We start from the raw sequence: 25,283 nt of genomic DNA, 5'->3' as shown, positions 1-25,283 counted from the left end.
ACACCGCCGCCACCGTAGCCAACACCGCCGCCACCTTAGCCAACACTGCCGCCACCGTAGCCAACACCGCCGCCACCTTAGCCAACACTGCCGCCACCGTAGCCAACACCGCCGCCACCTTAGCCAACACCGCCGCCACCGTAGCCAACACCGCCGCCACCTTAGCCAACACCGCCGCCACCGTAGCCAACACCGCCGCCACCTTAGCCAACACCGCCGCCACCGTTTCCAACTACGCCGCCACCGTAGCCAACACCGCCGCCACCTTAGCCAACACCGCCGCCACCGTAGCCAACACCGCCGCCACCTTAGCCAACACCGCCGCCACCGTAGCCAACACCGCCGCCACCTTAGCCAACACCGCCGCCACCGTAGCCAACACCGCCGCCACCTTAGCCAACACCGCCGCCACCGTAGCCAACACCGCCGCCACCTTAGCCAACACCGCCGCCACCGTAGCCAACACCGCCGCCACCTTAGCCAACACTGTAGACAATACCGCCGCCACCGTAGCCAACACCGCCGCCACCGTAGCCAACACCGCCGCCACCGTAGCCAACACCGCCGCCACCGTAGCCAACACCGCCGCCACCGTAGCCAACACCGCCGCCACCGTAGCCAACACCGCCGCCACCGTAGCCAACACCACCGCCACCGTAGCCAACACCGCCGCCACCGTAGCCAACACCGCCGCCACCGTAGCCAACACCACCGCCACCGTAGCCAACACCGCCGCCACCGTAGCCAACACCGCCGCCACCGTAGCCAACACCGCCGCCACCGTAGCCAACACCGCCGCCACCGTAGCCAACACCGCCGCCACCGTAGCCAACACCTCCGCCACCGTAGCCAACACCACCGCCACCGTAGCCAACACCGCCGCCACCGTAGCCAACACCACCGCCACCGTAGCCAACACCGCCGCCACCGTAGCCAACACCGCCGCCACCTTAGCCAACACCACCGCCACCGTAGCCAACACCTCCGCCACCGTAGCCAACACCGCCGCCACCGTAGCCAACACCGCCGCCACCTTAGCCAACACCACCGCCACCGTAGCCAACACCACCGCCACCGTAGCCAACACCACCGCCACCGTAGCCAACACCGCCGCCACCGTAGCCAACACCACCGCCACCGTAGCCAACACCACCGCCACCGTAGCCAACACCGCCGCCACCGTAGCCAACACCACCGCCACCGTAGCCAACACCACCGCCACCGTAGCCAACACCACCGCCACCGTAGCCAACACCACCGCCACCGTAGCCAACACCACCGCCACCGTAGCCAACACCACCGCCACCGTAGCCAACACCACCGCCACCGTAGCCAACACCGCCGCCACCGTAGCCAACACCGCCGCCACCTTAGCCAGCACCACCGCCACCGTAGCCAACACCACCGCCACCGTAGCCAACACCGCCGCCACCGTAGCCAACACCGCCGCCACCGTAGCCAACACCACCGCCACCGTAGCCAACACCGCCGCCACCGTAGCCAACACCGCCGCGACCGTAGCCAACACCGCCGCCACCGTAGCCAACACCGCCGCCACCTTACCCAACACCGCCGCCATCGTAGCCAACACCGTCGCCACCGTAGCCAACACCGCCGCCACCGTAGCCAACACCGCCGCGACCGTAGCTAACACCGTCGCCACCGTAGCCAACACCGCCGCCACCGTAGCCAACACCGCCGCCACCGTAGCCAACACCGCCGCCACCGTAGCCAACACCGCCGCCACCGTAGCCAACACCACCGCCACCGTAGCCAACACCGCCGCCACCGTAGCCAACACCGACTCCACCGTAGACAACACCGCCGCCACCTTACCCAACACCACCGCCACCGTAGCCAACACCGCCGCCACCGTAGCCAACACCGCCGCCACCGTAGCCAACACCGCCGCCACCGTAGCCAACACCGCCGCCACCGTAGCCAACACCACCGCCACCGTAGCCAACACCGCCGCCACCGTAGCCAACACCGCCGCGACCTTAGCCAACACCGCCCCCACCGTAGCCAACACCGCCGCCACCTTACCCAACACCGCCAACGTAGCCAACACCGCCGCCACCGTAGCCAACACCGCCGCCACAGTAGCCAACACCGCCGCGACCTTAGCTAACACCGTCGCCACCGTAGCCAACACCGCCGCCACCGTAGCCAACACCGCCGCCACCGTAGCCAACACCGCCGCCACCGTAGCCAACACCGTCGCCACCGTAGCCAACACCGCCGCCATCGTAGCCAATGCAGCCGCCACCGTAGCCAACACCGCCGCCACCTTAGCCAACACCGCCGCCATCGTAGCCAATACAGCCGCCACCGTAGCCAATACCGTCGGCACCGTGGACAACACCGCCGCTACCGTAGCCAATACCGTCGCCACTGTAGCCAACACCGCCGCCATTGTAGCCAATACAGCCGCCACCGTAGCCAACACCGTCGCCACCGTAGACAACACCGCCGCAACCGTAGCCAATACCGTCGCCACCGTAGCCAACACCGTCGCCACCGTAGCCAACAATGCCGCCATCGTAGCCAATACAGCCGCCACCGTAGCCAACACCGTCGCCACCGTAGACAACACCGCCGCCATCGTAGCCAATACAGCCGCCACCGTAGACAACACCGTCGCCACCGTAGACAACACTGCCGCCACCGTAGACAACACCGCCGCCACCGTAGACAACACCGCCGTCACCGTACCCAATACCGTCGCCACAGTAGACAACACCGTCGCTACCGTAGACAACACCGCCGCCACCGTAGCCAATGCCGTCGCCACCATACACAAAACCGTCGCCACCGTAGACAACACCGCCGCCACCGTACCCAATACCGTCGCCACCGTAGACAACACCGTCGCCACCGTAGCCAATACCGTCGCCACCGTAGACAACACCGTCGCCACCGTAGACAACACCGCCGCCACCGTAGCCAATACCGTCGCCACCGTATAGACAACACCGCCGCCACCGTAGACAACACCGCCGCCACTGTAGCCAATACCGTCGCCACCGAAGACAACACCGCCGCCACTGTAGCCAATACCGTCGCCACCGTAGACAACACCGCCGCCACTGTAGCCAATACCGTCGCCACCGAAGACAACACCGCCGCCACTGTAGACAATACCGTCGCCACCGTAGACAACACCGTTGCCATCGTAGACAACACCTTCGCCACCGTAGCCAACACTGCCGCCACCGTAGACAACACCGTCGCCACCGTAGACAACACCGCCGCCACCGTAGACAACACCGCCGCCACCTTAGCTAACACCACCGCCACCGTAGACAACACCGCCGCCACCGTAGCCAATACCGTCGCCACCGTAGACAACACCGCCGCCACCGTAGACAACACCGCCGCCATCGTAGCCAACACCGCCGGCACCGTAGCCAACACCGCCGCTACCGTACCCTACACCATCGTCACAACCGCCCCACCACCACCACCCCACCACCACCGACCCCACCATAATCAACACCAAAGCCATCGTAGCCAACACCGCCGCCACCGTAACCGCAGCACCGCCGCCACCCTAGCCAAAACCACCACGTTGGATAGCCACTGATGTCGCCGCCGCAGCCAAAGTGCCATAACCCCTTCCACCGTAACCGCCAGCACGACACTCCACCGCCGCCCCGTGTTTATACCCCAGTTACTAATGAGGCTTCTTTTGCACCGCGGGAAAACTTATTTCATCCTCCCTCACTCTTTTCATCTCTGCGCCCTTTGTTTCTGCCTCTCCATTCCTCCTCCTCGTCTTCTCTTTCCTCCTCCTCCTCCTCCTCCTCGTCCTCGTCCTCGTCTTTTTACTACTGCTCCTTTTACCTCATTACTATACCTCCTTACTCCTTACTCCTACTCCTTACTACCTCCTCTTACTACTGCTCTTTAACTTCCTTCTACTTCTCTTCATTCTTCTTTTATTATTAGTATTAGTATTAGTATTAATATTTCTATTTTTATACACATTCTTGTATCTACTATTCAGTACTTAAGAGCACAATGGTCTACCTCCCCTGGCTTGTTGTGCCCGACTTCATCATTTAGTCTTTGCTATCTAGCTTGGAATTGTTCTTTAATACAATCTGACATGACTTATATGTAAAAATACCTGTATGACACACGCACAGCAGAAGGTAAAGTGAAGCGGTCAGAGGGTGAGTTCATCCGAGAAAGGTGTCTCATACACTATTCTTGGAACTGAATCATGGAAAAATGTATCGGAATAACTAACCTTTCTATTATTACTTACAACGAGTGGGAGTCGCTAAACACTACCTAACACGCTGATGAAGGAGAGGCAAAAAGCTGCTCTGTTCAGTTAAAACAAAATGAAAAGGAGGAAAGCTAAAATTTACCACAAATTCATAAAAAACGCATATGGTGTGTACTCACCTTACCGTCTACGATTAACTACTGCAAGTATCTTCCTCCTCCTCCTCCTCCTCCTCCTTGTTCTCGACCTCGTCCTCGTCCTTGTTCTCGTCCTAGTCCATGTTTTTCTTGCCGACCTCGTCCTCGCAATCGTCCTCGTCGTCGTCATTGTCCCACTCGTCCTTCTCCTCTTCCTCCCCTTCCTCATCTTCATCATCATTATCATCACCATCGTCATCATCGTCACCTCCACAATATCATCACCATCACTGAATCCCCGCCACATCATCGTCACTGTCATTCACATTCTACATTCTCACCTTCGCCGCAAAACGAACTCCCCCCTGCAACAAAGGGTAAAGATGTAAACGCGGAGGCTGCACCAAACATCGCTTCACATTCCCTTCATTTTATCCCGCCAACATTTCGCACTTCTGTTGCCGCCGCTAAACAAAGGCAAAACAACAGTCATTCGTTCTTTATTATAATATTTGCGTCCTTTTATTCTGTTTTGTATTTGTTTTCCTTTTTTGAGGCGGATGGACCAGCTGGTAAATATATTGTGATGAACATGGATGCGTATTTTTAGTTTTATTATATTTGCAATTGTTTGCACTGAACAAAAAAATCCTGCCAGTTTTATTCGGTTGTTTATCAGTGTGTTGTTGGTGCGTGGGTCGCGAGTAATTTACGTGCACAGCAGGATCATCGGCGCGTGGTTGTGATAGGACCAGAGCCGCCGCTGCTGCTGCCCCTGTCGTGTTGGCGGTGGAATATCTCGGTTTCCAGGTTGTTTATCAATTTGTGTGCTTGTTTTTGCGGCGCTGGCCACGGTGAAAGGTTGGTGAGGAGATGGAACATTAACTTGTTCAGTAAGAAATAAAAATCGAATGTCTGCGTTGTTATGGTAAAACCAAGGTCTCCTAATTCGACTGTTAGTTTGATTTAGTGTGTTATATGGACAACGTCATCGTAGGATTGACTGAGTATTTCTTTGTGACTTTTGTTGAACTATTATTAAATATTTTAGAAGCTGATGCAAAAAAAGATATTGACTATATAACATTGTAATAACACTGGAATGTGGAGACCTTTATATATATATATATATATATATATATATATATATATATATATATATATATATATATATATATATATATATATATATATATATATATATATATATATATATATATATATATATATATATATATATATATATATATATATATATATATATATATATATATATATATATATATATATATATATATATATATATATATATATATATATATATATATAGATAAGCGCATGCACCCAAACATGCTCAAAACGAAAGTATTCATACTAAATTCATTGAATTCTAAAAGGCAACATTCTTTCTTTTCTTTTTAATTTACTTTGGTATGCTGCAGTTTTTGTTTCGCAGAGCGCTGCTCCATATATAAAACATCACCCGGAAAAAAACGGAGAGACGTTGTCGACATTATTTTGCGCTTAAAAAGCTCTCTTCTTCCCGTATCAGAATTAGTTTTTTTTCATACGAATACTGAAATTCGATGTGTTTGTTTGTTTGTTTGTTTGTTTGTGTGTGTGTGTGTGTGTGTGTGTATACACATGTGTGGCTAGGTGTTAGGGTGGGTGAATGGGAGGGTTTGCGTGTGAGTGAGTGAGTGTGTGTGTGTGTGTGTGTGTGTGTGTGTGTGTGTGTTTTCAATGAGATATTTTCATTAGAACCAGGACTTTTGAAACATTTAATATGAATCAAGAATTGCAGTCAGGCTCAAAGCGTGTTTTCCCCCATGCATGCAACAGCAAATTCATTTGACGTATTGTATCGTTGGTTAGCGATGCGTTAGTACATATTTCATGTCAATTATTTCGGGGAGCCAGCCAGACACATAGAGATATATTTTACTTGAGTTTCAGAACACTCACATAAGCACCTCAGTGCCCAGCAAGTCAGATAGACAGAGCCAAACACTCAGCCCTCCAACCTCCACGCCGCTGGGCTACCGGAGTGTGTTCTTCCCTGTTAAGATTTGAATGCTGTAAGAGCGGACGTGCCCCAGGAAAGAGACATGGTAGAGGGAGGGAGGGAAGGAGAGCCATGAAGCAGGATAGAGGGCCGTTTAGGGAGTGTGGTTGAGGCGGGGCGGCGGCGCGAGGGAGGGATAAGACCTCGGGTGCATTGAGAGAGCCGCGGCGGCTTGGTCATGACTAGGGTTATGACTCACTAAAGGCCGCGCTGAGGAGCCACTTCAGCGCCACATCTCGGGCCGAATTGTCTCCCCTCAAGCTTTATTTGTTGCCGTCCTGAATGAATAGGCGCGGCGTGGGGCGGGAAGGGGCCGAGGGGCGCAATGCAAAGCTAAGTGCAAATGGGAAATGTTACTGAGAGGGCATGACGCGCTGCTCCAGAAAGAGGAAGCATGCTGCCGGAGATTAAAGCACGTGCCCCGGCACTCCTCCAGGATGAGACTTACGTCAGATATATATATATATATATATATATATATATATATATATATATATATATATATATATATATATATATATATATATATATATATATATATATATATATATATATATATATATATATATATATATATATATATATATATATATATATATATATATATATATATATATATATATATATATACTCTGTTCTTTTCAAAAGGGCTGTGTGTGTGGAGGCCCCCCACACATGAGATGCATACTCCATACAGGGACAGACAAGGCCCCTTTATTTGGACAGCATATGTGAAGAGAAAAAATGTTGGAGATGATACAGATTAACCTCAAGGAAGCTGATTTAGTTAGAGAGGAGATATGAGAACAGAAATCGGAAAAGTTTCTCCGAAACGGCTAAGAGAAGATGACCAGGAGTCATTTGGAAAAACTAGATGATCACCAGTAGAACGCCCTTTGCGGAACCCTTTCCGGCGATCTGAGAGAAAGTCAGAAGGTGCTGAATGCTCAAAACATTTATTTTTACGTGCTGTTTCAAAAGCCATAAAGAGGCAAGAAAGTAAAGCTATAGGACGGCAGTGTGAAGGATTAGAGAAGTCATCCGTCTTAGGCACAGGCTGTATGTAGTTGTACGTACTTATAGCAGGAGGGAAAGTTAGATGTTGAAAGGCAGAGATAAACGAGTGTAACACGGAAGTATGGTTTTTAAGGACAATATTATGCACTCCATCAGGTCCATAAGCCTGTATTGTTGTTTTTTTAACATTCTCCTTTTACCAACCTCTGCCCAAGTGGCTTAGCACTGCCAAACATAGACAGCTCCCCCAAAGAATGCACACACAGACATACGCGCGCGCGCGCGCACCCACCCACCCACCCACCCACCCACACACACACACACACACACACACACACACACACACACACACACACACACACACACACACACACACACACACACACACACACACACACACACACACACACACACACACACACCTGCTGCCCATCACCTTAACCTGCCATCGCTCACTAAGCCGTGCATACAGCCGTCGTGTTCCCGTCCCTTCCCTTTATCACACCTTTTTTCCTTTTCACGCCACCTCTCCTTCCCTGCTCCACCCCCTTTCCAATTTTTCTCTCCTTACCCCTTCCTATTCCCCGCGCCTCCCCCTACCTACCTATTCCATTCCCCCCGGACCTAGCACTGCGACAAGCACCCTCCTGTGCGCTTTCATATTTCCCCTCAATAAATTTCCTGTGTGCGTGGCTTACGTATCTCCCGCCACACCGCACCTCCACCACCGCCACCACCACCTAAACGTGTTCCCCACCTGCTTCCTGCTTTACGTATGCCACACACACGTTGCCGATGCATTTTTTGCTTCATTTTTTCCACCGTGAATAAATATGCGCGTCTCTCCTTTTGTGGGATACGGTTACACTCGTTCTGCCATCCTGCCATTTTACTTTGTTTTCTTTTTGGGTTCCGTGGCACTGATGACTAATGTTTTTTTGTTTCTCCTGTTAGACCTTTTCCTTTTTATTGTTGTTTGCAACTTGCAGGAATGGTGGTTTATTTTTATTTTTTTCTTAGGCCGATGATTGCAGCTCCTAAGTCACCCTCAGATAAAGGACCTAACACTGCCAACATTAAGGCTCATGAGGTGCCACCGATTACTCCTCGAAAACGTTACTTCCACTTATTTATTGCAATTGATGAATAAAATCAGTAAATGGTATAGAGAGAGACACGGACGCTCGACAAAGTAGTCTCAGATGCTCATTGTCACATAATATGCATGCATTGTTGCTTCGGGGGGAGAGGTGTGTGGTAATGGTCTTCAGGCGTGTAAGGGGTGTGAAAGATGTGTAGAGTAAGTGATCATGTGTGTAATTAGCATGCTAACGTTGGAATTAATGGAGGTGATCAGGTGTATAATTTTACGTGTTTGATATTTCAAACAATAAAGAGGAAGCTGGTAAGCTGCGTAGGTGTGTTTGAGGAGGGAATGATGGTGGCACACCGCACGTTTGCATATTAACGATATCAGTATGATATTTCCCTTCTGCGACGAGCAATGAAGCGTGGGAGAAGTTTGTGAAGGGTGTCGAGGTCATTGAGTAACAACGGAGGAGGGAAACTTTTGGCATTATAAATCTGCCACAGTTAAAGATGTTTCGGCTGATGTTCAGTGTTTAGAAAGTTTATACATGGTGTCTGTTTGGTGCTTTGGTTTTTCTATTTGAGGGTGAGGGGGAGTTAATAAAGTCACCCAAAAGCGTTACCAGTGTCTCGGCTGGTATCATCTTCTGTCTGATGTAAACATCCCATACTCTATTTGTAATTAATAGTTCGAAATCTCTTCTGTAGCGGTCGAAACGGAAAAAAAGAATCATTCCAATGTGTCATCATTTAAAGTGGTCTGAGTTGATGTTAGCTTTTATGTCATAATTTGAAATGAAATGATTGTTGACATTATCGCCGGTAAAATATAACAAAAAAAATAATATAACCATTCGTGTATCTCATGTGTATAGTTTATTCTTTCTCCTCAGCGTTTCTTCACCTTCGTCTCTAATTAAACTCTTAGGTTCATGTAAGGTATACAGCAAGTTGGGAAGGGTCAGTGGCACAGTGTAGAATGTTCCACAACTATTCCTTTATTATAAGTTGGTCGGAGGGGGGATGCGTTTGGGTCCGTGCACGTATGATGGTTTGGTATGACTCCTGCGCCCTTACCCTTTACTCGTGGGCGTTTAGTCTTTGTTTGTATAGGGAATTCATGTATTAAGGCCTTCGTGCTGTTTTAGTGTAGGAGGGGTGAGAGAGTGAGCGTCTGCAAGGCTCCCCATCATATCCCAGCAGCTGCTAATGTCTCTATTTTTTCCCCCAGGAGTCCCAGCCCCGCCCCGCCTCCGCCGCCGCAGCTTCACTTCATCTCGCAGCCAACACAGAGGTTCGTCCTGCTGGTGGAGGACACTGCCGTCATGAACGTTCAGGTGAGGATAATGGCTATAAAGACCGTAATGACCTTCTTACGACCTCTAACTCCGAGTAGTCTAGGGTTCTTAAGGCGCCGTTCTCTTCCAGACGACTTGATGCGAAATAGAGGGAGAAAGAGACACCCCTGAAAGTGAGAGAGGCATTGCTGATAGCGACAAAGAGAGGGCAATAGAAGGAAATACAGATGGATACAAATCTACTGGCTTAAATGAACACCCCACGTCCTGTGTGAGATATTTGCCTCGGCGGAGACACAATGCAGTCATTTTATTTTTCCTTTCAGAGGTCCCTCTTGTCGCTCTCTTTCTCCACACGTTCCATAATTTCGCCCGGCGGCTCGTGGTCCTGAGCCCCGCAGGTCCTGCTGTGATTAAAAACTTTGCTCACTGTCATCAGGCGACCCGGCGCGCGCCACAGCCGGTTATTCATACTGGCCCGCTGCCAAATTTACCTCAGCGTCTCGCCAATGGCCCGACGCCCCTGTTTTAGCCACACTTGGAAAAATAGGAAGTGAGGCAGCCGGGCTGTGCACGTGATTACTTACCGAATACGTTTGTTGCAAAAGATTTTGTTTTCGTTTTGTCAATACGTGTGATTATTTTTGTTTGCCTTTACAAGTTTTGCTACAACACGAACTCTTTCGTTTTGCAGTTTTTATGTATGTATCTTTGCTGGAAATACGTTGCGCCAGCTGTAATGTTCGATTGAATGACGCCCAGAAGAAAAATTGCCAAGTGCAACTCACAACGACTGTTCGATGATGAGCTAGAGAATGCTGCTAACTCGGTGCGGGACATCGATTTTAGAGACACCAGGTACGAGGAAAAAGAAAATAATAGAGCGTCAGAGGCACAAAGGTCCGTTGCCTTTGTACACGTTGAACTACTGAGTCAAGCAGCAGAAAGAACGTAAAGCTGCCGAAAGGAACAAAGCTTAAAACACGTCTAACTGCCGGAGCGCTCCTTTAGGTAGAAACATGATCTGCAGGAGTATGGTAACTATGCTTGTGTATAATTAGGTTATTTAGTGATATTGGATGCACATATGTAAATATAAATATATAATGTGGCAAAGAAAATGCATTATAAATGAAAAATAACAAAATAATGGCCGTTATATTCAGTTCCTATAAGCAAATATCAATACAAGAATTCCAAGAAAGACAATTTATACCCTCATGGTCCTATCTTGGAATCACTAAGCATTATGAAGTTGAATGAAAAACGTTATATGGATGTAAGACGAAACAATTAATTCCTTATATTCTCTACTTAACTATTTCTCCAAGCAGTTAACATGATACAATCCACAGTATCTTTATGCTATCTTCCACTTAGGGGCTACGATACATACGCTAAAATCCGCATGGCCTCAGGGCTCATCTCCGTGTTTGTTCTTGAGCTTGTGGTATGTGAGCACTATTTTCTTCAAAACAACGAAACATCATGTGGCATCCGGGTTACCACAGTTTACTTTTCCTTGCTTTGCTAACGTACACTTCTCAACCCGCAAGAATGGCAGGATGAACAGCTGAGTGGCGTGCACACCGTCTGTCTAGCTCGTGATCGAGCCAGGGTACCTTGATTCGTAGCCTGGCATAGTAACCATTACACCACGGAGACGTGTGCTATAGGTGAAGCGGTAATATTTAAACGATCACATAGATACTGAAACTCAATAGTTCTGTCATTTACTATCTGGCCGTTGCTATTGTACTTTGTACCTACCACAACACACACACACACACACACACACACACACACACACACACGCTCTCTCTCTCTCTCTCTCTCTCTCTCTCTCTCTCTCTTTTTATTTATTTATTTTATTTAAACATAGGCACATGTATAATATTTACATACCCAAAGGTGCACTGTCGTGTGCTGCCTATTCAAAGGGCAGAATAACATCTATATAAAAAATAACTACATAAACATTAAAAAATATATATACTATAAAAAAAACATACAATACAGAATATATGTGAACGCACTGCACACTACACTCGTGTCACTGCTCCACCACGAGTGTCAGTGGGGTGGGGAGTGAGTCCCTCCAGTGGTGGGCCGACAGTTTTATTTTTTGGGTGTTCATCTCCCGGATGTTTGGTACACAGGCCGTGAACATGTTCCACATCCGGCAGACTCTTCCCGAAAAGGTGCGCTGGTGCTGGCTGGTACGGGAACACGGCACCTCCACTGCGTCACCACGGGATAGCACCGTTCTCGTGTCCCGCGTGGTGACTCTCGGAGGTTGGCGTAAGCCCACCAGATGTGGCACTCCCTGCACTTGTGCCTTGTGAAACACCACAAGAGCAGCTACGTCCCTGCGGTGTTCCAAGGAGTCGACGGAGCTGAGAGTTTCCTGCCCGGATGGGGGGTCTGCCGCATCCACTAGTCGCAGTGCCCGTCTCTGGATGGCGTCGAGTCTCCCGCTGTGCGAGGCAGCACACGACATCCAAGAGAGGGCAGCGTACTCCAGGTAAGGCCGTATCTGGGCCTTGTAGAGCAACAGCCTCCTTTTTTTGTCGAGGAAGCTGGCCACCCTTCGCAGGCAGGAGACTCTGTGGGAGGTCTTTTGGGCAATGTGTTTGATGTGGCTGTCAAACCGTAGCCCTCGATCCACTTCCACTCCCAGAATCTTGACGGATTCCTGGAGTTTGAGGGGGACGCCACCAAAGCTTAGCTTCCCCTCCACTGCTGGCTCGGCAGTGGGGGATCGAGAGACCACCATTGCCTGGGTCTTTTCTGGGGCAAAGGTCACCTGCCAGCGGGCACCCCACTCCTGTAGCACCTTCAGCTGCTGATTGACCTCGTCAGCAGCTCGCCCACAGTCTTGTCTGGGGTAGAGAGTGCAGTCATCAGCGTAAGCTGAGACTGCTGGCAGCTGCCGGAGAAGGTCGTCCACTGAATTATATGTTCCACAGAACTGGCCCTAGCACTGAGCCCTGTGGCACTGATGCCTCCACTGGCAAGGAGTCGGACGTCTGCCCGTTGACGACAACCTGGAGGGTCCTTCTCTCCCAGAGCTGAAGGAGGTCGCCTTGGATGCCCTTAGCACGGAGTTTTTCAAGGAGACCTCCGTGCCACACCCTGTCAAAGGCACCCGCTATGTCCAGGGCTACCACGACAGTGTCCAGGCCGTCGTCAAGGGCGTCCTGCCAGTTCTTGGTGAGGAGCATCAGAAGATCGGAGGTGGACCGGCCAGGTCTGAACCCATACTGTTGGTCCGAGAGGAGGTAGTTGTCCTTGAGGTGGCGACAGACTACGTCTGCCACGACCCTCTCGAACACTTTTCCCACCACAGACAGCAAGCAGATGGGCCGGTAGTTTTTGGGGTCAGACCTGGAGCTCCTCTTGTGGACGGGAACCACCTGAGCCTCTTTCCACGCCGATGGCCAGGTGTTTTCTCTCTCTCTCTCTCTCTCTCTCTCTCTCTCTCTCTCTCTCTCTCTCTCTCTCTCTCTCTCTCTCTATCTCTCTCTCTCTCTCTCTCTCTCTCTCTCTCTCTCTCTCTCTCTCTCTCTCTCTCTCTCTCTCTCTCTCTCTCTCTCTCTCTCTCTCTCTCTCTCTCTCTCTCTCTCTCTCTCTCTCTCTCTCTCTCTCTCTCTCTCGTTTACATATGTCATTTTTACGATGTTTTCTCCGAAGTTTATTCGTCTGGTGACCTCCGGGAGATAATAATCATTATAGGGAGAACGAAAAAATCTTTTCTCTGAGCTCGGAGGAGAGAAATCCTGAAATTTCAAATTTATAAGTTAACTTTGACACCAAGGGGAGAGGCCAAGGGAGGGGCGGCGCAGGGGACACTGACCTCTCCCGCTCTTGGCCGTAAGACTCTGATTTCTTGGTCGCCTCCAATCTCTGAACACATTTTCTTGAGTTTCGTCGCTCCGTGTTGGGGTGCCGCCATAAAGGCTCAGCCAAATCCCATTTTCAGCTCACCTCAGACTGGACTCCCGCACGTCTTGTCGGGGCTAAGGGCGCGGCGGGGACGCAGGTGGCGGAGGAGCGAGGGTGCTACGACACGCAGACCCAGCAACCGCGTCCCCGTCTGTGTGTGTGTGTGTGTGTGTGTGTATGTGTGTGTGTGTGTTATGTGTCCAGCTTTCATTTAGTGAGTGTTAGTGCTTTACCGTGTGGAGAGATCTTATCGATCCTATTAGAATCAGAAATTACCGATTGTTGTTGTAGCTTACGTGATTCTGAATGAACATTGTTTAGGGAAGTGTCATTCCTTATTATGCTACAGAATGCAGGTGTGCCATAGGTTGGAATTACGAAGAAAGAATATAGTTTGTAAGAATTTCGCGAGCAAGAAAGGAATATTATTAAGGAAAGGGAAGGGACACGAACCTCGTTATCATGGTGCAGTGAGAAAATTATTTGTTTATGCATGAAGAGGAATGTGAGGAAACATGCCAGCCTTTATTCTAAGACAAATAACAATCATTTTTCTTTCGTTCAAGATAGAACATGGGGAAGGAGTACGGCAGTTGCTATTGAGCAGAAAAGTAAAGTTCCCATTCGTTCATGAAAGAAACTGAAAGTGTTAGATGCTACAGAAAATAAAAGAACGCTTAGCATCCGTTCATAAAAAGAAAATGGGAAAGGGATAAAAGACGAGCTGACCAGCGACGGAGCGGGCGAGGGCCTTGCCGTGTCTCATCCCACGGTTCTCTCCTCTTGGATCTGCGGCGCTAAAATCCAATGGGTGAACATGATGGATTGAGCGTTGCATCATTTTAGCCCATCAACGGCGTAAAGGTCTCGTCCACCCTGCTAGTTCACGCTTTGACCCTCGAATTCCATGTAGAGCTTGAACGTGGACGGGAGGGAGAGGAGGAGGGTAGAAAAGAAGATGGCGGTGCTTGTGTATGTAGTACGTGAATAGAAGGGAGAGGTTCGGGGCAGGAATAAATAATGGTCCGTATGCTCAGCAGGCCTCCATCACGAGCGTTGTGAAAAGCAAAACAATAAAGCATCCCATGACTCACTTTGTCACTTTCTTGTGGTTGCGATGCGCCTTCCGTTCGCCATCTACTTGTCTGTGGAAGCTGTTTTTCTAAGCAATGTCAGTTTATGGGCACTAAAACTCCATAATTATGAATATTCACAACAGATATGTACCAGAAGCTGTAACATATTTTGATATGTTTCTATTTAGTATTTGCATCTTAAAATAGTCGTTGGAATCCATTTCAGTTCTTAAGTTACAACAGTACACCGGAGTCATAGGTTTAAATTCAATGAATGGAAGGTAAAAAAAAAAATTGGCTGGCATAATGTTTCGTAAAAAAAATGCTAAATGTCCTAATTGTCTTAATTTATAGAGGAAAATTAAATAAGAAAAATAACAATATCCGCTTCAGTAAGGACGGGAAATGGGAAGAGAGGTCAAGCAGCTGGAGTGTTTTGAAGATCAGTAACGGCGACAAATTAGGGCAGAAGGCAATAATAGGAGCAGCACTGCGACAGAGTGTGAGAGATTAGAGTCTGTCAGTAAGAGGAGGGGAGTCGATGAGACGAATAGCCTTTGGCTCTACCCTGTTTAATAATGCCGTGTGAGCGTATCCTCCACGAAGATAAAAGGCGTGCACCCTACAGGGGCGGACGGGGCGGCTCCTCTGAAGCGCCAGTGTGGGGATCACGAAGGAAAATTGACGGAGACTTTAAAAACACAAAATTAATCAACGTTGTTTTATTAAAAACCGTGGGGGGAGTTTGCTCCTTAGGTTTTTGTGTGTAGAAAAGATAAGAAAAAATACAATAGATGAAGGGGATGAAAAGGCACTACTGCTGAAGGGGATGTATGCAGTTCTCTAAAAAGCGTATATATCTCATTGTCGTGTCGTATTGTATAAGATTCAATAATTCTGAAAAGAGTTGAAAGTATTGTGTTGATCCGTCAGTAATTATGACTTAGGTTTCCAATTGCCTCGGTGACGTGTAGACGTCAGCTTTGTGTGTCACTTTGCATGTGTGACATTTGATAAATATAGGAAGAAATTGGAAGCCAAAGGCACCAGCGTAAGACTACATAACAAATTGTTTTAAATCGATGAGATGAATAATGTGCTAAGAGATAAATTAAACTATGAGATTAGATATTTGCATTATCATGTATTATTAAAACTTCAAAATGATAGGATTACAAAATTCTAACAGATATATGTTTTGTAAACGTTCTCTTTTTACGGATTCATTTATATTTCGTTTTCGTTAACATTGCCGCTGTCATTATCTTTTAGTGTTAACGATCAGTTAGCTTGTTATGATGATAAGATAATGAAAATGATGAGAGTGATGATATGATGCTATTCATCAATGGACGGTGATGGTGTAGATGATAATTCTGAATTTGATTATGAGAAGAAAGAGGAGGAAAGGTGAACTATTCCTGGAGGAGGCGAGGAAAAAGAAAACGAGAAGGGGAGAAAGGAGGAGGAGTAGGAGGAGGAGGAGGAGGAAGAGGAGGAGGAAGAGGAGGAGAGGGAGATGGAGATGGACTAGGAGGGTAAAATCAATTTTCATGTCGCCTCACTAACAGATTGCTTAAGATTGACTTTCACTGAAAATTTCCTCTAAACGAGGACTATTATCTATCCAAATACTGTTTCTTATGATTTCCTTAAGTAAGCTTTAGTCGTAGCTGGCAGGGGCTCCACGCCCCTCATGAAACCTTATTTGTTCATAATTTATCCGTGCAAACACGTCTCAACCCCTCTTTCCTTCCCTTCCTCTCCTCCTTCACATTCTACCCTTTTTCTGTTTCACCTGTTCGACTCATTCTCTCCCATTCTTTCCTTCCCTTAATCTCTCCCTCCCTTTATCATATACGCCCCCTCCTGCCTCTCCCTCCCCCTTACCTTCACACTTCCCGTAACCTCCCTTACCTTCGTACTTCTTCCTCCTTTTTACCTCTCCCCAACCCCTTACCTCTAACCCCTTTCCTCTCCTTCCCCCTCTTAGGTCTTCGCTACTACTTATCTCTTCTTCACCCCTTGCCTCTTCCTCCCTTACCTTTCTCACCTTGGCTCCTTACTGCTCCCTCACTCCTGCTCAGCCTTTTTTACCTCACACTTTTTTCATCCCTCCCTCCTCCTCTGGATGTATACGTTCATCCACCTCTGCCTCAACTCAACCCTCCCCTCCCCTGCCCTGCCGTGCACCTCTCCGTCCCTGTTCTTCATTCTTGTCCATGCCATTATTCCCCCGCTGCACCCCTTCCCCTTCCATCACCCTCGCCGCACCCTAATATCCACCCTCTCATCCTCTGCCTATACCCGATTCTTCACGATCACCCCCTAATGCCTCGCTCCCCTCCAACCCTGTCCCCTACCTACCTTGCTCCCGTCCCGTGTAGTCCCCTTCCTTGTCGTCCCTATCTACCTTGCTCTCGTCCTGTGTCGTCCCCTTCCTTGTCGTTCCTGTCCGTACCACCTCCCTGCGTCCTCTAAAGCCCGGGGAGACACCAATATCACGCACCACAACGCATAATCAGTTATCGCTTCACTTGCAAATGTTACATCCTCTGGCCTGGGGTTGTTTGTTTATGTCGGCATTAAGCTGCGTTAGGAGGCGGCGGCAGCAGCGACGGAGGTGGTTGTGGTGGTGTTGGGTTGTGCTGGAGTTGCTGTGGTTGTGGTGGTGGTTGTGGAGTCATTGTTTGTTGTTGTTTGTGGTCTAGGGGAGGCAGATGATGTGTGATGTTAAAGAAAATAGTGAGAGACCTTATCCTTTTGCTTGTCCTTTCTCTCCCATTTTTTTCTTTTATTTTGCTCTTCCCTGTTCTTTTTTTTCCCTCCTCTCCTCTCCTTACCTCTACTCTCCTTTCTTTTCTCCCCTCATCTCCTCTTCTCATCTCCGCTTCTTCCCCTCCATACCTGTCCTTTCTTCCCTCCTCTCCCCTACTCCAATGCTGTCTCCTCTCCTCTCTTCTCCTCTCATTTTTCTCATCCCTTGTTTTCCTCTCTTTTTTTCTTTCTCCTCGTCTATTTTATCATTTTATATTTTCTTCCATAATTTTATTTTCTTAGTCATCCCCCTCCTTTTCCTCCTCCTATTACATTTTCTTTTGATGTTGTGAGCTTTTTTTTTAATCTATAGTCTTCATGATATCACCCTCGCCAGCACCATCATCACCACCAAGGCAACACCAGCAGCAAAATAAACAACAAGAACGAAAGAAAAGACGAAGAAGAGGAAGAAATAAAGCGAAAAAGAAGAAAGAAGAAGAAATAGAAGAAAAAGAAAAAGAAGATGATGATGAAAGAAGAAAAATACGAGGAGAAAGAGCATGGAAGGATCCCCAAAAAAGAAGAAAGAAACAGGAAGAAAAATAAAAGCACCAAAATCGACATTATCATCATCGTAAACACCCGGAAAAGCAACAGCAACAACAACAGTAACAACTCCGCGGGCCTGTGATATTGAAGGCGAGAGGTTCCGATAAGAGTAATGGAAAGGAAGGTGCTTACACTTATTAATTCCAGCGCCAAGTGGTTTCAGGAAGTTGGTATTGGCGGAGTGCGTTTCCTTGTCCACTCAGCATAATCAGTCTCTTCCGGGAGGAGTGCGTGTGTGTTTTGAGAGCGGAAGGAGGGATGAGTTGGCGGGTGATTGTGTGGGTGAATATGTGTCCCGAAGAATGTGCGCTTGGGTGTGTTTGTTGTGACAGGTTTTGGTGTTTGTGTTTTGATGAAATAATGAATGATAGTAATGTTTGAATATATAATCTCTGCCTTTCCTCTTATGTGCATTATGCAGTATCTCGGATAATGTACATATATATTAGAGCCACAGCGTTCTTATGCGTGTGTCAATATATAAAGGAAAATACTTTACATACACATTTTTCACTCTAACATATGGCATGTTACGAAAGCGTCTCATTGTCACTCCAGAGCTATTGTTGCTCGCGGCGTCCTGGGCGAGTCTCTTTCTTCTCCACCGAGATCAGTTTACACGGCACTGGAAGACGCAGAAACTTTCATAACCTAGGGAAAGGCGATACACTATTTACACGGCGGGCGAGGGTGAGGCGAAGAAGGAGTCGAGAGGAAAATATCACTGTCCCCAGGGCGTGAGGCTCCGTTCCGGGGAAGATGGAGAATGAAAATTCAGCAATGGCCCCTCCCCGGGGACGCTGACTGCCATATTGTGTATTATTTGGTCTGGGTGTTCTTTGTGCTCTATATTACAGCCCTAGAGCCACGGCACATCATAATATTATTTTCATGTTAATTTTAAACACAGCATCGACAGTGCCTCCGCGGACGCATCAATACTTATGTGTAGTCGAATTTTTGTTCCGACCTCTTCTATATATTGGATTTTGTGTCTTCATTAAATATATTCTTTTATTAGTTATTTTTGTACACACGACTATTATCATCAGCACTAATAATGTGTACTATTTTATCACAATGCGTAATAATATTTATAATGATTTTTGTGGAGTATGGGTAGTTTTTTATCATTATTTTTTTCATTTTAATTATAATAACATTTTTTTTGTTCTGCCTGTAGCACCGGTAGGCTTTCTTGAGGGGCCTTATGGACGGCCCCAGGCCTTTAGTGGGGCAGGCTAATTTTATTTAAAGTGGCTGCGTGATGTGTGACCTTAAACCGCTCTTTCATGCCAATAGTTCATTCCTTTTACTTGGCAGGGTTTTTTTGTCATAAGGTCCTTTATCTGTCAATTACGCGTTGTGCAGCGTGTGGCATTCTTTAACATTATTCTTGATAACAGTAGTAGCAGTTGTAGTAGTAGTAGTAGTAGTAGTTATAGTAGAAGTAATAAAAGTGGTAGTAGGTACAAGGGGAGGAGGAGGGGCAGATGTGGTAATATTTGTCATCGTTGCACCCACTGTACCAATGAACTTTCTTAAAATGGAAGAACGTCACTTCCCCAACGCATGCTGTAGAGTTGTGTGAAAAAAGGAGATCTAAAACTTCGGTGGTGAAGGAGGGAAAAGGGAAGGAAGGAGAGACGGCCAGATGAGAGGAGGTGCTCAGTCTGTCCACAGTCGCCAGGTCCCAGACTGCGTACCCCGCGACCTGCCGGGAAATTAATATAATAACGTGGTAAATTTGTATTGTTGGGAGGCGCCAGTTCATCAAAGCAACCCGTCTAACTTTGTGTTAACTAGCTGTCTGTGTGTCTATGTGTGTGTGTGTGTGTGTGTGTGTGTGTGTGAGAGAGAGAGAGAGAGAGAGAGAGAGAGAGAGAGAGAGAGAGAGAGAGAGAGAGAGAGAATCCTACTACTATTACTACTACTACTACTACTACTACTACTACTACTATTACTACTACTACTGCTATTACTACTACTACTAACAATAATAATACTAACACCACTAATACTAATACTAATACTAATACTATTACTACTACTACTACTACTTCTACTGTAATGAGAAGACCAGAACAATATTGCCTAATCGATGTAATTACTACACTATAAATCATTTTTGTCACCGCCACTGATGTGCTGGGCCGGCCACCTGACACACTTTGAGAAAAATACCATCGCACTGGGCCGCACACACACACACACACACACACACACACACACACACACACACACACACACACACACACGAAGTAAAGAAGGATCGAGATGAAGTTTAATTAATGCTATATGTATGTCGACGATGGCCACCGATGCCTTTAACAACCCTTCTTGAAGTGCTTTATTTGAATGCTTCCTTATCCGAATTTACAGGGTCCTTGGATGGAGATCACAATTCGCTAAGACGCCAAAATCTGACATCTAATCCTGCGTAGGGTGTCATATAAAGAGAATTAATGCAAGGAATCATTTTTTCCTAGACTCAAAACACTACACTCTTTGGCGAGAGCTCCATCTTCCTGCCACCTCGATGGCCAGCTATGCCATACGCCAACATCTTGATCTGTTCTAATATACCTGATAAACTTCCAATCATCCACAAATTTGCAAACATTTTTGATAGCTAGTGAGCCCAATCCATCGATATAAATAATAGATATCAATGAACCTACTACGGCACACTATGGAAACCCATTCGTTACGCAGCCCCATTAGATTTTTTTTTTTCGGATGATTTAACTTTTCAGCGTAGGTAAACTATGTTGTTGAACTTGCTGACTCAAAATTTACCGTGATACTGACGATTGAAACTCAGATGAGCAGCCAGTAACCATAACACACTTACATGTTGAGTTGTGTTTGTATGGGAAATTGACTTATAGTTCTGCTTCTCCTTCCAAACTTATTTCCGAAGAAAAAAAAATCAACTGCATTTTTTTCTGCTTCCCTGAATTTTAAATCTCGGAACGCCAGGTTTAAAAACTCAGTGGTCAGCTGGCCTGCGTGAACGAAGTAAGGCGAAACTCCTTCTCGAAAGGTGAGCCTCGATCCTCCTCCTCCAGCTTCCTGGGAAGTCGGCAGCAATCAGCGGCTAAGCCCACTGCACTCAGCCCCTGAAATATAATCTTCCGCGTGGCAAATCTGGGAAATATTTTTTTCATTATTTTTGCATTGCAGAGACAGCTGGAAACCGGAAACTTAATGTACTTTGTAAAGAGAATGCGTATCCTGTTTAGTGGCGTAGCGCAATGTGATATGAATTTTTTTTTTAATTCTCAACCAAAGTTCTTTCCACTGCGCAACACAAGAAATAAAATAATTTATTGTCACAAAAAATTCTTCATTCTTTGATAAATCCCTCCCCCAACATTTAAAATAGGTCAGCCATTCAGTCGGTTAGTCAACCAATCATTTAATCAATCAATCAATCTCAATTAATCAATCGATCAATATATATATATATATATATATATATATATATATATATATATATATATATATATATATATATATATATATATATATATATATATATATATATATATATATATATATATATATATATATATATATATATATATATATATATATATATATATATATATATATATATATATATATATATATATATATATATATATATATATATACATAGTGGTGATCGTATAGCTGACTCACTGTCTGGCTGACTGAGAGATGTTGTGGGTGGGAGTAGCGATGCTGCTCTCTGGCTGACTGGATAGATGGGAGATGGGAGATGTTGCAGATGGGAGTAGTAGTAATGGTGAGACTGGGTGGCTGACTGGTTTGAGGGATGCGGCAGTGTTGTGGCTGCGTGGCTGGCTAGGTCTGAGGAGCAGGGGATGGGGTGGAGAGGGAGTGCAGGTGGATGGGTTGGTGTGGGGTTTGCTAACAGAGGAGGAGCCCAGTGGGAGCGATGGCCCTGTGAATGCAGCGCCATTAGTGATGATGTTACCGGTAATGGCTCTGGATATTGAACTGATTTTAATCGCCATATTACGGAATGTTATTGTGATTGTGGCGGCGACGGCGGTGGTGGTGGTGGTGGTAGTAGTGGTGGTGGTGGAGGTAATGGAGTAAGAGGAAGCGAGATGCAAAGTTATTTAGGTAATGGTGGTGGTGGGGGTGGAAGGGGAAGCGATGGTGATGGTAATGGGAATGGTAGGAAAGGATATTGTCGACATAATTTTGCAGGTGGTGGTTTTGGTGGATGTGGTTTGAGTGTTGCTGAACGTAGTTGTAGTAGTAGTAGTAGCAGTAGTAGTAGTAGTAGTAGTAGTAGTAGTAGTAGTTGTTGTTGTTGTTGTACGTATTAGTTCTTGTAGTTGATGTGATAGTAATGTATGAGGGTGGATCGTCTGTGGACTTTAGTGATAAGAGTGGTATTAATGGACTGTGTGAGCAGAGCAGCTTTTGGTAAAATGTTGCCGGCCGTGCCGTTGGAGTAGATGAAGGGTGAGTGAGTCGCTGAAGCACCTAGATATGATGCACGTGTCTGTAATGATATTTCCGGTGTTTCCTTTCATCTTATTATTTTAAGAGAAACCTTTTACTCTGCTAGTACGTATAAAATTCCGCTTCTTGGCTTCATTTTGTCTTGTGACATTTATTTTGCTTGGTTGTCTGAGGTGCTTCGTTCCATTTAAAGTTTAGCAATAGGTTTAACAGGAAAACCTCTACTTCACAGAATTTTCCTTTACATGAAAGCACGATATGACGTACCGGATTCAATAACGTTTTACTATATATATCGCCAAATTGTTTATTCCTTACTGATGTTAGATGATGGCCAAGGCAGCACTTCACTACCCCCATCAGAGAAGTGACTGGCAGTCTTACTCATAAATCTAAGAGAAGGGTCATGTAAAAATACACCAGGAAACTTTCATAATTATTTAGTCATTTTCCGTTACCAAGAATTCAGCTGAGTGGTTGCTTTTTCTCTCTAAACCTCAGCTCGGAGAGCGGTATCTGCGTCGAGTTCTGTGCAGCTACTTCCCTCAGGGCCACACGGCCACTTCTCTTACAGCCGCAGCTCGGAGCTCTTTTCCAACTATAAAATGACATCATATTGATTTTAATAAAATTATAATCTGAGAATCATTATACGGAAAAGTAAAATATAATAGCCCACAAACAAAAAAATATTGTGAAAAATATACACTAACAGAAAAATTATTTTTAGTCCTGACGAGCTGCGCCATTACTAAAGCTGTGCAGGAAATGAAGCCAAACAACACTGATGTATATCTCCCTTAATGAATTCATGAAAGTGACGCCCAGTATATTCTTGAATAAGTTGTGATATTGCACTGCATGATTGCAGTTAGCGGCGAGCGAGCAAAAGAGAGAGAGAGAGAGAGAGAGAGAGAGAGAGAGAGAGAGAGAGAGAGAGAGAGAGAATATTTCTGTATTAAAACACCGTGATTGCAATCTTATCAGACAGAGTGTTAAATATGTCAACATTCTGTACCACTATAAAACCCCGCAATATAAATTATGTGTTTGTATGTGTGTGTGTGTGTGTGTGTGTGTAATTCACCTCTTGATCTGCTGAGGGTCTCTTTCGAGACAGCCAGCCGTTCCCCTACGGAAGAGCACAGAGCTCATAGTACCGATCTTTGGGGAAGACTGAGACCACTCACACACAACACACCGCGACAACGAGGTCACAACTTGACTGACGTCGCGTACCTACTCACTGCTAGGTGAACAGGGGCTACACGTGAAAGAAGATAAACCCAACTTATCTTCACCCGGCCGGGGAATCGAACCCTGGTCCTTCTGGTTGTGAGGCAGACGCTCTATCCACCGAGCTACCGGGCCGGGGTGTGTGTGTGTGTGTGTATATATATATATATATATATATATATATATATATATATATATATATATATATATATATATATATATATATATATATATATATATATATATATATATATATATATATATATATATATATATATATATATATATATATATATATATATATATATATATATATATATATATATATATATATATATATATATATATATATATATATATATATATATATATATATATATATATATAAATATATATATATATATATATATATATATATATATATATATATATATATATATATATATATATATATATATATATATATATATATATATATATATTTTATTGAAAAAAATATTTATAGCTTGAGTATTTCATTTGAAAAAGGTAACGGAGGGTAAAGGAGAAAAATAATTTGGTCGAGGATTTTCCTGCTCGGAGCAAGATCCTCGTAAACGCTTGATTAGTGTTGTTTAAAAAAAATACATAAATGTATTCTGATTCAAATTATAGTACCGCGATTACACCTAAGAATTAAGCTTGAAAATGCAAACGTTACCGCACAACTATAGCATTACAGTAATGAAAAAATAACGCTGATTAAGTTGGCTAGAACCAAAAAAAACATATATCTGTATTTGAACGTTATTATCACGAGAAAAAAAAAATGAAAATAACCCCCCTGGGGCTTTCCAATTAGCTGCGGCTTAACGACTGCGGCGCCTCTCCTCGGTGGGCGGGAGGGGGTCCGGGGAGGAAGCAGCCAGCACATCAGGGGCAGAGGGGGGGCGGCGCAAGGACGGGGTCGGAAAAGCCAAGAAGTTAACAAAAATGTTTACCAGAATGAGCAGAGTGATTAGGAGTCTGGAATTCATAGCCTCCAGAATTTGTCAGTTTTAAGGGCAAGGAAGGGCAGTGATGAGATAAAAAAATATTACAAGTGTAAAGAAAAAAAAGAAGCTGAAGGTGCAGGGAATTGTAGTGTAAAGAAAAAAAAAAAACATAGCTACAAGTGCAGGAAAAGGCAATATAGAGAAAAAACGGAGCAGCAAATGCAAGAAAAGGTAGTGTAATGAAAAAAAGGTAGAACTGCAGGGAAAGGTAGTGTAAACAGAAATAAAGAACTTCAGGTGCTGGGGAGATTTGTGTATAGAAGAGAATTATATGGAAGAAATACATAATGGCTAC

The 25,283-nt window shown here is 46.0% G+C and overlaps 1 protein-coding gene across 2 annotated transcripts in view; it reads left to right on the top strand.

Annotated features, from left to right (window-relative positions):
• Positions 1–25,283, top strand: part of LOC126999950 (calcium-activated chloride channel regulator 2-like) — a 154,937-nt gene that overhangs the window by 98,501 nt on the left and 31,153 nt on the right. For both annotated transcript variants that reach the window (XM_050863135.1, XM_050863137.1), the window contains one exon: positions 9,777–9,882. In XM_050863135.1, coding sequence (XP_050719092.1) covers positions 9,777–9,882 — 106 coding nt within the window. The remainder of the gene's footprint in view (positions 1–9,776; positions 9,883–25,283) is intronic.

This window comes from Eriocheir sinensis, chromosome 17, assembly GCF_024679095.1.
Source record: "Eriocheir sinensis breed Jianghai 21 chromosome 17, ASM2467909v1, whole genome shotgun sequence".
Classification (NCBI taxonomy): Eukaryota; Metazoa; Arthropoda; class Malacostraca; order Decapoda; family Varunidae; genus Eriocheir; species Eriocheir sinensis.
The sequence above is the reverse complement of the archived record's forward strand: the minus strand, read 5'-3'. Positions and strand labels throughout refer to the sequence as shown.